This window comes from Netta rufina, assembly GCF_964035555.1.
Source record: "Netta rufina genome assembly, chromosome: 1".
Taxonomy (NCBI): Eukaryota; Metazoa; Chordata; class Aves; order Anseriformes; family Anatidae; genus Netta; species Netta rufina.
In genome coordinates, this window is record NC_140123.1 from 134,156,123 (window position 1) to 134,168,743 (window position 12,621).

The following is a 12,621-nucleotide window of genomic DNA, read 5'->3' on the forward strand; positions in this document are numbered from 1 at the left end:
GACAAATGCACTTGCCTCAGGATGGTTGTTTGCTGGAGAGGGACAGAAAAGAAAATTATATGCTGATGTGACAGAGAGAAATATAATCATGTATGGACCAATAAACAGAAGTTAGATAGATGTTTGGTGAATTGTGTCCAGATTTTGCTTTCATTCACCTGGGTGTAAGCTCTGCACAATGATGATGCTTGCTAATATAGCTGCACTGAATTTATTGCAACATCTGAGGCAGCAGAACAGGGAAGCTACCTACAGACTGTTTTTTTTGTTGTTGTTGTTTTTTCCCCCAATTTTTGATGGGTTTTGCTGCCTCATGATAGGCCCATTTCTTCTTGTTGGTGTAAAAGTAATGCTTCTGTATTGTCATTTCCACTGATCATTTGGTTTTACTTTGCTTTGGAGTGAATAATGCCTGGTGACTCACACCTGAGCAGATGGACAAAATACTGTAAAATCTAGACCAAGCTGCTGTCATAAATAAGGCATCAGCAGCATAACTCACGGTATGAGCGAGCACGTGGTGGAATGCAGTGTGGCTTTGGACGCTGGTTCTCATTGCTGTGTCCTTGCAATTTGTTATTTGTTCCTGTGAGCACAGCAAAGCCTGGCCCATGGGGGTTTCAGGTCCAGGAAATGTATAAATCTGCCCTTATGGTTTGGGAGGGAAGAGCAGTAGAAGGGGTGACTCAAAGGAACCCCAGACTAGAGGTTGTTCCCTCCTACCTCCTGCTTGGCCTGAACATCCTTCTAAGTAATTGCCAAAATCCGTCCTTCCTCTCAGTGACGACTTGGACTTTTTGTGAAGCTTCACAGAATCACAGAATTGAAGGGGTTGGAAGGGACCTCAAAAGATCATTGGGTCCAACCCCCCTGCCAAAGAAGGTTCCTCAGAGCAGGCTGCCCAGGTAGGTGTCCAGACGGGCCTTGGATATTTCCAGAGAAGGAGACTCCACAACCTCTCTGGGCAGCCTGTTCCAGTGCTCCGTCACCCTCACCATGAAGAAGTTCTTCCTCATGTTGGTGCAGAACTTTCTGTGCTCTATCTTGTGACCATCACTCCTTGTCCTGTTCCTGCAAACCACTGAAAAGAGGTTGGCCAAATCCCTCAGTCTCCCACACCTATTTATACACATTGATGAGATCCCCTCTCAGTCCTCTTTTCTCCAGGCTGAACAGACCCAGGTCTCTCAGCCTTTCCTCATAGGGAAGATGCTCCAGGCCCTGTATCAGCTTTGTGGCCCTCTGCTGGACTCTTTCCAAGAGATCCCTGTCTTTTTTGTACCGGGGAGCCCAGAACTGGACACAGTACTCCAGGTGAGGCCTGACCAGGGCAGAGTGGAGGGGGAGAATCACCTCCCTCGACCTGCTGGCCACGTTCCTTTTAATGAACGCCAGGATCCCATTGGCCCTCTGGGCCACGAGGGCACACTGCTGGCTCATGGTCAACCTGTTGTCCACCAGGACCCCCAGGTCCTTCTAGGCTTCTCAGTGTGCAGTTCATTCATACAAAAAAAAAAAAAAAAAGAGAGATAGCCGCAAATGGGCTAAGAGGGCAAAAAGCCTCAGTCTCTAGAGGAAAGCATAGCAGTGGTATTTTTTCAGCCTGTTTGTACACACGTCGAGCTATGGCCTCCTTCCAAAAGCTGCACTCCTGCTATATGCTTCATTTTACTGCTGACCACAGTCATTAACTTTGTGGGGCCTCCTGACTACTTGCAACTAAAGTCCTTTCTCCTGTCATAAATTCAGCTCAAGCCATAACTAAGAAATTACTGATTTCACACATACCGAAAATATCTGGTTACTACTATTGATATTTCATTCAGAATACTTTATTTGGGTTAGTATTATTATTTAATGCAAAAATATCTGATTCATAAATATGACGTTAGAACTGGGACTTTGCCTTAAGATTGTTCTAGATGTACACTCCCTACAAGTACAGAAATAAAAAGGAACAAATAGCCATTACTTCCAGTAAGCAGAATTTGCATATGGAAGTGTTCAGGTAAATGGCTAGTATCAATAACCTTTTTTGACATTTACAGAATGGTAAAAGAAGTTACTTTGTTTTAGCACTTTAATTAGAGCAGACCTGGATATACGTTCGTAATTAAACCTTGGATGTCCAAGTTGACTCACAAGCAAAATGTTAATATTTGAGCGATTACTTTACACCTGTGATGTTTGTACACCTTCATTTTGCTTCAGAAATGCCACATACATTCAACAACTGTATGGCACACACATGGGCAAACATACATATGGCGTTCTCCTCTGAATATGCATCTAGAGGCTTTGTATGCTGATTATTTATGCACTGGTCATTTAAGAAAATGTCAGTGGATGCAAATCTGTACCATTTACTTCTGCTTTACCATTTATTTCACTCATATACACCAATGCCTTTTGACACCATTCTTGTGTACTTGCTCTGGTATTAGCAAGTGGCTTTGAATATGGAGTTACATACAGCTCAGGAGCCCTGTTACCAGAAGAATCGGCATGTGATTTCAGTCTCTTTCAGGAGCAGGTGAGGGGTCTGGAGAACAAGTCTTACGAGGAGTGGCTGAGGGAGCTGGGGTGGTTAGAAGAGGAGGCTCAGGGGCGACCTTAATTGCTCTCTAGAGGTACCTTAAAGGAGGCTGTAGCGAGGTGGGGGCTGGTCTATTCTCCCACGTTCCTTGGTGACAGGACGAGGGGAAATGGGCTAAAGTTGCGACAGGGGAGGTTTAGGTTGGATATTAGGAAAAACTTCTTTACCGAAAGGGTTGTTGGGCATTGGAATGGGCTGCCCAGAGAAGTGGTTGAGTCACCATCCCTGGCTGTCTTTAAAAGATGTTTAGGTGTAGAACTTAGTGATATGGTTTAGTGGAGGACTGGTTAGTGCTAGGTCAGAGGTTGGACTAGTTGATCTTGGAGGTCTCTTCCAACCTAGATGATTCCATGATTCTGTGAAATAACTGTAATACCCGAGTAACTCTGCTAAAGCTAACAAAGATACTCCATACTCCACATACCAGAAAAAACACTGTGGAAAATGCAGTCTCATCAGTGTATGTCCTGTACGTTACTTCTTGTGAATCCTTACTAGGTAATTTAATAGGGAATTGATTCAAAGGTTAAATAATAAAAATCTCTATGAATATACATCCTGCTTAGTACTTCCCTTAGTATATGTGTGTGAATATATATTGGGGATGATTGTGTGTATTCCTTTTCTATTTCATGCATCATCTGATTTCAAAGTATTTATTTACACTACTTGTAAGTCAAGGAAGAAAAAGAAGGTAAGGGAAACAGAGGAAGCAGGATGTTCTGTATTAAGGCTAATACATATTTATAGTTGCCTTTTTTCTTTCTGAGTTTCAGGATACTGGTTTGATGCAAACAAAACACATTTTACTGGCATTTCCTCTTTTGTAGCAAGAGTTAGAGCCCAGTAAAATCACATCTGTCCTTTTGCTTCATAATCTAATAGCTATTAAAGTTAAAATCAGGTAGTATATTCTGTGTTAGACTTTCCATTCTGATTAACATTTCAAGAGCTAATTTCAAAACAAACCGAAGCAGCAGCAACAGGAAGATACAAAAAAAAAAAAAAAAAAAAAAAAGACGAGCTATTTTAGTGTATTTTAAATACATTTTTACTGTCATAGTAATTTATGAAGTCATTAAATAGGCAATAAAGACCTAATATCAATGATATACAAGTGTCATAAGGCTGCAAAATGACTGTCAGCAAAACCAGATGTATTTAAAATCAGATTCTATTTGATCAGAGATCTTTTTTAGATTTTTACCTGGATTCCAAAAAAAAAAAAAAAGCAAGCAATGTTTTGGATTCAGTTTTGTTGTGGAACTCTTCTAAATGACTATGGTACATCAGTGCTCTGATGTGGCCCGAGGGCCTCACTATTTCACTAGAAATTAATTAAGCAGCATGAAGCATCTGTATTATTAGGGATTCAAAGAGCAAGATGCATTAATTGTGCTGTAAGTCCTTCTTCCACCCTGCAAACAGAGATGTTAATGTATCTATGCTGCTGCTTGGTGTGATTCAGTATTCAGTCCAGTGTATGTAATTAAATACAAGCTGGTTGTTTGGTTCATTCAGAGCTGACAAATGGAAATGTGGTGGGATTTTGTTTTATCAGAGGGCTAGTTATCAGATAAGTAGAACATCATTTTGTATTTCCTGCCCTAAATGCCAGAATTGTCAGTAGAACCTCAGACAGAAAATGAAGATATTTGCAAATCAGCTTTGAAGACTATGAAGAATCCAGGACTAGACTTCAAACAGCTGCTAGCTTAAGGAGAGGGCAGAAAATTAAGCAAAACCTGTCAGCATGAAATACCTGTTTTTGCTGTGTGTGTTTGTTGTGTTTTTGTTTTGTTTTGTTTTGTTTTTTTAACAGCACAAAGAGGTATCTGGGAATAAATTGTCTCTAGCATAGAAAAATTCAAAATCGCAACTTTAGTTACTTTAACCAAAAAGTAGTTAAAGCAAGATGTTCCATGTTCAAAGCAAGAAAAAACTTCAATCGCTTGTAATGCAGAAGAAAAATCACATGACTTCAACAGTAAATTATTATTTTGAATAAGAATGGCATGATTTGGCTATAGCATCGTATTTTTCTCATTGAAGTAAGGACTCATGCACACTCTAATGTTTTAAGACTTGAACAATTTTTGTGGAGGGGGGTTAAACCCTGCCAAGGGATTGTCAAGGGGTATAGTTGACGATGAATTCTCAGGACACTGCAAGGGTTGTCCTCTCCCATATGTTGTAACTGCATGCTGTTATATGTCATGTCATATGTGTTATATGTCATATAGTCATTACGTGTCTAGCCATATAATGGCCCTCCAATGAAAGACCTATGGCTAAAGCCTTGAGCTGGCTTTGATAATATTTGTGTGTCGACTGTTTGTCTCAATCAGGTTTGTAGCTGAAGAGGGTTTTGATGCTTATGAGCTTCTGAACTTTCCTTCTGTTTATTTTCTATTTCATTTATGCCTAGAGCGTTTCCACAGGGTGCTATGTGATCTTTGTGGACATGTTCTTAAGGATAAATAAATACGGTATTGTATTTTGGCCCCCTAAGATTGACCTGCTCTTCCTTTCCCTGAACTTTCAGAAGATTTCAAGAGGCTGTGTTGAATCCTGTGGTGTTACAAACATCAAACTCCAACTCCTGCAGATCTTTTTGTGGAGCATAGGGATATTCTGGAATTTTTAAACCAGATGTGTATTTGCTTACTAGTTAAAATACTTTATTTAATTAGTTATTTGTTTGTTAAAGACATTACCCAAAAGGATGGATGATAACAAGCTACTAAATAGTAATTTGTATAACTACACAAGTGATCAAAATGAGTTCTTTAGCTGAAGCAGGTCTTTAGATATTAAGAAGAATTTTACCTCATTTCTTATGGTACCTGAGGTGATCACAATAGGACAGGTTTCCATAAAATGTCAAGGCCAGATTGACAAGAATTGAGAAAGTCCAGTTGGAGCAAGATTTTTATATGGTCTGAGCTCTCATTTTTCCATTTAAATAGTGACCTCAGTGCAAAGTACTTAACATCTAGCATGTGATATGTGAGACTTAAACAATACACAGCTCTTAAGCAGTGTAGTAATTTTTCTTTGGATACAAGCCTTGGGTTTATGGGTCTGGATGAATGCAGTCTCTGAATTTGAGGAATGTTCATGGAAATTTTTTTTGGATGTGAGTTTGAATTGTTCTGTGAAATGAGTTTGTAGGTCTTAGTGTAGAGGCATCGTGAAATGCAGAGCTGAACTATTGAATTTATACCTGCTTTTTCACTGAAACCACACAAAACTTCATCTGTTGTGGGTCCTGACTTGTAAGATCATGGCCTCTTTCAATGAAAACAGGCCAAGTTTCATGCCTGAAAGAAAACCCACAGTATAAACCTGTCTAAGGTTTCTCCCTAAACGTTTTGTCACGGCTCTTTTTTGAGAGTTACACAGAACAGAGATGATTTGGCTATGAACACACCTCAGCCAAATCATGTGCTTGTTTGTTGGCTCAGCCACACTGATAGACACAGAGTGCCAAGACTTCTCCCACATTTGCAGACACTAGTCAAACCCTGGCACAGAAGGAGAACAGCTCGAGCATTTTTAAAAGAGTTAGATGGAGGATCAAATGCATCCTCTTTGTCAAATCTCTGTTTCTTTTCATATGTATTCATGCAATGAACCATGTAAAAGCACAGCAGGTGTTTTTCACCACATAGAAATGCTGGTTGAGAGTCTTAGTATTGTTGGCCCCATTTTATTTTTAGTTAGACATTATTGACAGGCTGTGTGCTCATATGAAAATATTTTGCTACTAGTAATTTCCCCTTTTAGCACAGCTATTACAATTTGTTGATTACAGAGATCCTTTTCTTATTCTTTTTGATACAGGCAATTATTGAAAACAGAACTGGGATCCTTTTTCACTGAATATTTACAGGTAGGCATGCGTTTTCTTTCATTTAAAATCAGAATATATTTTTAAGTGTTACTGAGCAAAATCTTCAACTCTAAATGCTGATCTGGAGCCCCTTGAAACCATTCAGAGATTTTCATGAATACTCTATGTTCTGTCATTTATGGGCTAATGAGATTTGGATTTTATATACATGTAGTTGGATAGTGAAACCCTAGCTTATGAAATAGACTTGTGTAGTCAGTGTATTTTTGTATGACTTTGCTGTCTTCCAGTGGACATCAGACATTCACTTATCACTTAAAGTTCCCGAGTAAACCAGTTAATTTCCTTGTAGTATGGTTCCTAGGAAAGACATGTAGTTACAAGTACACACTGTCTGTTGAGGCAGTATTCTTCTCTAAGACAGTACAGGCTGTGTGGGTCACCATTTGAAGTCTGAGAAGTATTTTGCACTGTGCAGAGTAGGTGCTGCATCCTGAAAACAGTATGTGATTACAGCATCTTTTGAAAAGTGTCCCAAGTGATTTAAGCAAGTTGGACATGGCAGGATAAGTCCTTCAGTGATTGATCATTAAAATGAAACCTCGTCTACTGTCAAAAGTTAAGAAAGAACAAAATGTGAAATATGATAGCTAGAGGGAAGTATAGAATTGAGTAAAGGTCGTCTATTTTTATTTTCAGAATCAGCTGCTCACAAAAGGCATGGTGATCCTAAGGGACAAGATCCGGTTTTATGAAGGTAACTTGGATTTTAGTATGGCTGTCTATGTCTGTCACAGGAGTTTTAGCAAATGTATTTTGAAGGCAGCGCAATTTTTCCTGCAAACTTCCCTTGACTGTGGATTAACTGGTATCAGTTCATTTTGTTCTGTCGTGCCTTGGTGTTCCTATTTGCTTTCATCAGGGAGAAGTGATTGACTAGAGCAGTAAAGGAATAAATACCTTTAAATTTGTAAATCACAATGAAAGTTGTTTTTTTAAGTACCAAATTGAAAAATTAGATGCAGAGAAGTCCAATCCCTTGTTCTTCTGGTTTTACTAGCTTGAAAATTAAAAATAGTATAACTGATGTTTGAGATTAAAGCTGAGAAGAAATACTGAAATGTAAGACCACTAAGTGGCTTACAAATATAGGAATGTGTTTACCAAATACAAAATTGCAGCAAGCTGTAAAGTTTTGTTTTGTTTCTTTTTGGTTAGGTGGTTGGTTTTGTTTGTTTGGTTGGTTGATATTTTGTCATTTTGAACTTGGTGTATCACTTCATGATTTGATTTCTCTTTAAAATATGGTCAAGAAATACTGGTGAGATGAGGATTAAATTGATCAGTTGAACACATGGAAAAAACATGGAAATGTCAACACAATAAAACTCCAAGTTACGGGAAGTTAGCTGTAGTTTATGAATCTGTTTCATGGATGTGAGTTTCCAGGGTTGGAATCTGGATTTCCAGGCAGCAACACTATAGAGTCCATCCTGTAGATGGTGGCCCCATGTCTCCCAAAATCCCTGCCACAAAGCTGGGAGCCTGGAAGTTATGGGAGCTCCCATTCTGAGCAGGTCTCCTCTCCTGGGTCTGCAGCAGCAGGGGTCGTGCACTCAAATGTCAGGTTGTGCTATATCTAATGGTTTGGGTTTCCCTATCCATTTGGTGTTTTTGGGGAGAGCAAAGATAATTTCAGGACACGCTATAGCGTGTTTTTGTTCTGCAGGAAGTTTTGACAAGTTTAGCTTTTATTATGAAACAATCAATTATGTTTTATTCTTATATTTCCTTAAGAAGTTTCAATTAACTTTCAGAAGCACTGTGAAAAGTCCTATGTGCATTTGCATGTCATAGAAAACTGACAATATTATGCTTCATTTAAATGAGCACTGAGAGTAGCATAGCTTCCTTGAATACAGCAAATAAGTAAGTGTAGGGATCTTTGCCTGACAGTAAAACAAGCAGAATCTTGAAAGGACAGGGAAGTCACATTCCTTGGTGTGAAAGATGCTAATCGTCAACACACTGCAGGAATTCTTCCATAATCCACAGTTAAAAGCCTGCTTGGCAAAAGACAGTTAACTGCAGCCTTTCTGAGCTGCTGCACAGAAATCCATCACTTTACAGAACAAACTGCCCACAAGATGAAAGGAATGTGCTACACAAAGGGCATGTTTATCACAATAGGATATTTTCATTTGATACAATTCTAGGAGCAAAACTTGAAAAGGGATGCAAGTCTAAATCTTCAGCACCCACATTTGGAACAAAATTTTTAAGGGCTTAGTTTTCATTCAGCCTTAGCTTAAAGACAACTAATTTGTTTTACTATTTTTTAAAATCTGCTCTTAAGGAGTAGTTGGAGTTCTCCTTTGTGACAAGGTTTTCTTTCTTTAAAATATTTACAGTATATGGAAGTTATTATGCAGTGGTTTTTGTTATTATTACCACTGCTACAACTGCTAGGAAAAAGACAAATTCATTGAAAATGAGAACAACCTTTTCAGTCTTGTGCATGAGCGTGGTGTAGGACAGAGAGAATCCCTTTCTGATGCTGCTGAAATGAAGGTCTTGGGAGGGTTCACAAGCCGGCAGCTGCAGTATAGCATGGCAATCCAGATTTGTCACTGGAAGAACTTAAAGTCATCAACCCAGGAATAGTTCAGGAGTTGCAGATGGCCAGAGCTGGTGCTGTTTGTCATGCACTTTAAAACGCAGTAAGATGAAGTAACCGATAATAAAGATTGGCACTTGGCTAACTTTTAGTGTAGATGTTTTCATGCAAACTTTGGGATGTGTGCACAATTCTGGGCAGGATGTTGCATGGCTGAAGCCTTAACTAATGCTATAAGTATTAATGGTATCTGATTCTGACACCGATTATTGATGGATTGCTATCAAATTTGCTTCTTGATAAGTCATACTATCTTACATGTATGACTGTGAGGTATTCAGATACTTATCTCCTTAATTCTTGCTGGTGGACATACAACTGTCCCCGTTTCACAGAAGAGGGGCACAGGGATACTAAAGAACTTGCCAAACTGGGGGCAGGCCACTTGGGGGGAACACAGATTTGAATTCAGTGTTCAACTGTTGAGCCAGACTTCCTCTCCCATAGCTCTCAACTCCTGCTTTTGCCTCTGTGTTTTGTAAAATTTTCTGTGAGAAACTCAGTGTCCAGCCTGGTTGTGCAAACTAGCTGGAGCTTCTCTGATCTCTACTGTGGAGTCTTCCACATAGCTGCAGCTGCAAAGGGATTGGAGAAGGCTGCAGGGAACTCACTTCATGGCAGGTTTTGACTACATCCTTTGAAAGCTATAGGAAAAAGGAGAGCCTGCCAGTGCCACTTTCTCTTTTCCATAGGTCTTGGATACAATTGTTTATGTAAGTGGAGATACAGGGAAGCCAAGGGATTAATCTCGAGGTGGTGCTTTGTAGAGGCATCTCCACAGAGGGAGGCTTGCTTTGCTGCCTTGTGGCTTGGAGGGCAGAGGGGGACGTGGTGGGGGAGATTTTTCTGCAAGAATGCTTCCACATTGAATCTGCTGTGTCCTCCTTCTACTGCTGTTCCCCGCAATCTTGTCCAGTAGGTACTACTGCAAGAAGAGGAGATGGTAACCTGATATATTCTTAATTCCTCACAGGGTTTTTCTGAGTAAGCTTTAACCTCAAAGTCTCTGAGTTTACTGAGAACATTAGGTGTGTCATCTGAAAAGACACGAATACTGAATGATTTGATACGCTGAGAGGAATACTAATTCCATGCTACTGAAAGTATCTGGTAAAGGATTCATATTTGTGTAGAACTCGCAGATTCATATCATTTCCTGTGCTTTTTAAGCCTTTGCAGTTAGATGATTACAACCAAAACAGTTCACTAGTTTGTTTCGTGTTTTTGCAGGGCAGAAACTACTGGATACATTAGCTGAAACCTGGGATTTTTTCTTCAGTGATGTCCTGCCCATGCTTCAGGCTATTTTCTATCCTGTGCAGGTGAAAAATTGCTCTGTTACTATAGAATCTTGAAAAACTGGAAAAAGCAACCTTACTGGTTCATCAACAGATTGATACAATCCTTAACTCTATGTCTCCTTGGGCCAACCTCCCATTACAGCTGTTCTGTATAGTCATGCAAATAAGTTATTTAGGCAAACAAGGGTTTGAAGTGTTTGAGTGAAAAAGATGAAGGGGAACTTTGAAAACAAGAGCAGAGTGCAGGGAAGATGGTTGATCCTTATGCCAGCTCACACTAGAAGTCCAAAAATGTTATGAAAAATAAAGTGAAATATGCGCACAGTGAAGTAAGTGGAGCTGTGTTGACTTCTATGTACATATTTCCTCCTCAGCCATATGAATATCTGTGAAGTATCTTCATTTTTGTGGAGTTGTATTTCTGAGGTCAAGTTCTGTACTACTCAAAGTAGACACCAGTAGTTGGTAGAATTAGACCAGTTGACATGAGCACAGAATTTGATTCCAATAGTTTTAAATCCACAATAGGTACTTGATCCGATTTGGATGAAGGCTCAAACTTCTAACTTGATGGTCACAAAACTGTTGTTTATCACTAAAGTCCCAAGGAAATCTGTCCCAGATAGGTGTAAGTGACCTCCAGGAGTTGCTCCTAGATGCCTATAGATTTCAGTGGAATTTTGGTGCCTAAACATTTGGAGAAGCGTCGAAAACTTTCTCCCATTTATCCAAGTGGACTTTATGCGTAAAATAATTGTCCAAATGTTATTGATAATAGCATTGATATCTATAGTTAATTGCAGGCATCAAATATGAATTCAGTGGAAAAGCTCTAACTTCCCCTGAATTTTGATTCTGAAAGAGAAGAGCTCTGAAAACATACAGGGCTAGATCACCCATTGACTTATGTGTGGCCAGTAGAAAGTTTAAAATGGTAAAAAGAAGGCTGTATTAAAAACCTATTGTAACATCATGTGAGATTTTAAGTGCCACATAATCTAAATTCAAAGTGTTTAGGAACCTAGGGATAGAGGTAAGCTTTCAACATGATTTTCAAAAGTGCTTAACTAAATTAGAACTCACTTAGATGTTTTTGAAAATTGCACCAAGTGCCTCTTTCCACTGTTGTATTCATGAGACACTTCAAAGTAATTTAGCAATGCGAGTCTCCTCATTTTTCAAGTGGAAATAATTGCTAGTATTTTCAAAGGAGCATGAAGGGGGTAAGAGCCCCAAATCTCAGGTAATTTCTGATAGATCTAAGTGTCTGATGTTTTAAGGTTACTTCCAAAAACCCGGCTGGTGCTTATGTGCTCTTGGAAAATCTATTCATTAGCAATTTAAGCAGATCTGGGGGATGCCGTTACTTTGGTATAAGTAATTATACAAAGTGAAAAGGAGTAAGCATGGGGAGGGATCAGGTGTCTTTATTTCCAAACTAAGATAAGTCAGTATTAGTTGAATACTAGACTTTTCAGAAGTGTTGTTTGACTGGCAGCACTCAGAACTGCAAGAAAGAATATGTGTGTACAGACACATATATCTGACAAAAAAGGCCTGATCCCAGCAATTGGAGGAGTTTTACAATTTCTCATCAGGCATAAGGCAAGTGCTGTTAATCTCTGCAGGCAGAGCTAGCATCACATTCTTCAGAAGAGATTTTTTTAAAATGAGGTACGATTCTTGTACAGCAAAAAGTTGTTTTTGAAAATTCAGTATGAAACTTCAGCTCTGCTCTTCTCTTATATCAAAGTCTCTCAAGCTGTACAGAACAGTGGGATACACAGGTGGGCTGAGTCAGGTTTCACACCATAATTTGAGGAGAGTACCCAGCCAGTGCTCAAAACCTTGGGGAAATAATGAAAATTCAACCCTGCTTTTTAAACTTTTTTTTTTTTTAACATACTATATATTTCCTTGCTGTAAGAATAAAAAATACTGTTATATATCTTGCATTCAGGTAAGATTTCTGCCTGCCCTTCCCCCCCCCCCCCCATCTCTCATCATCTTCATGCACAGTTGTACTCATTCATAGTCTGCAGCATTCAGAACTGCTAAACCAAATTCACTGTGCGGAACAATGGGCTATTCTGTGTCCTTTGTTCTATTTTCTCAGCTTTTCACTTATGTTTACCATTGCTGTAATCCCTCACAAGTGAAGGAAAGAATTTTCTCTGAGGATTTGGAAGCT

The 12,621-nt window shown here is 39.2% G+C and overlaps 1 protein-coding gene across 1 annotated transcript in view; it reads left to right on the top strand.

Annotated features, from left to right (window-relative positions):
- PRR5 (proline rich 5) overlaps positions 1 to 12,621 on the top strand; it is a gene marked incomplete at both ends in the record, with an annotated part of 49,178 nt that overhangs the window by 10,861 nt on the left and 25,696 nt on the right. The window contains 3 exons of the mRNA XM_084306191.1: positions 6,443 to 6,491; positions 7,152 to 7,209; positions 10,360 to 10,451. Coding sequence (XP_084162317.1) covers positions 6,443 to 6,491; positions 7,152 to 7,209; positions 10,360 to 10,451 — 199 coding nt within the window. The remainder of the gene's footprint in view (positions 1 to 6,442; positions 6,492 to 7,151; positions 7,210 to 10,359; positions 10,452 to 12,621) is intronic.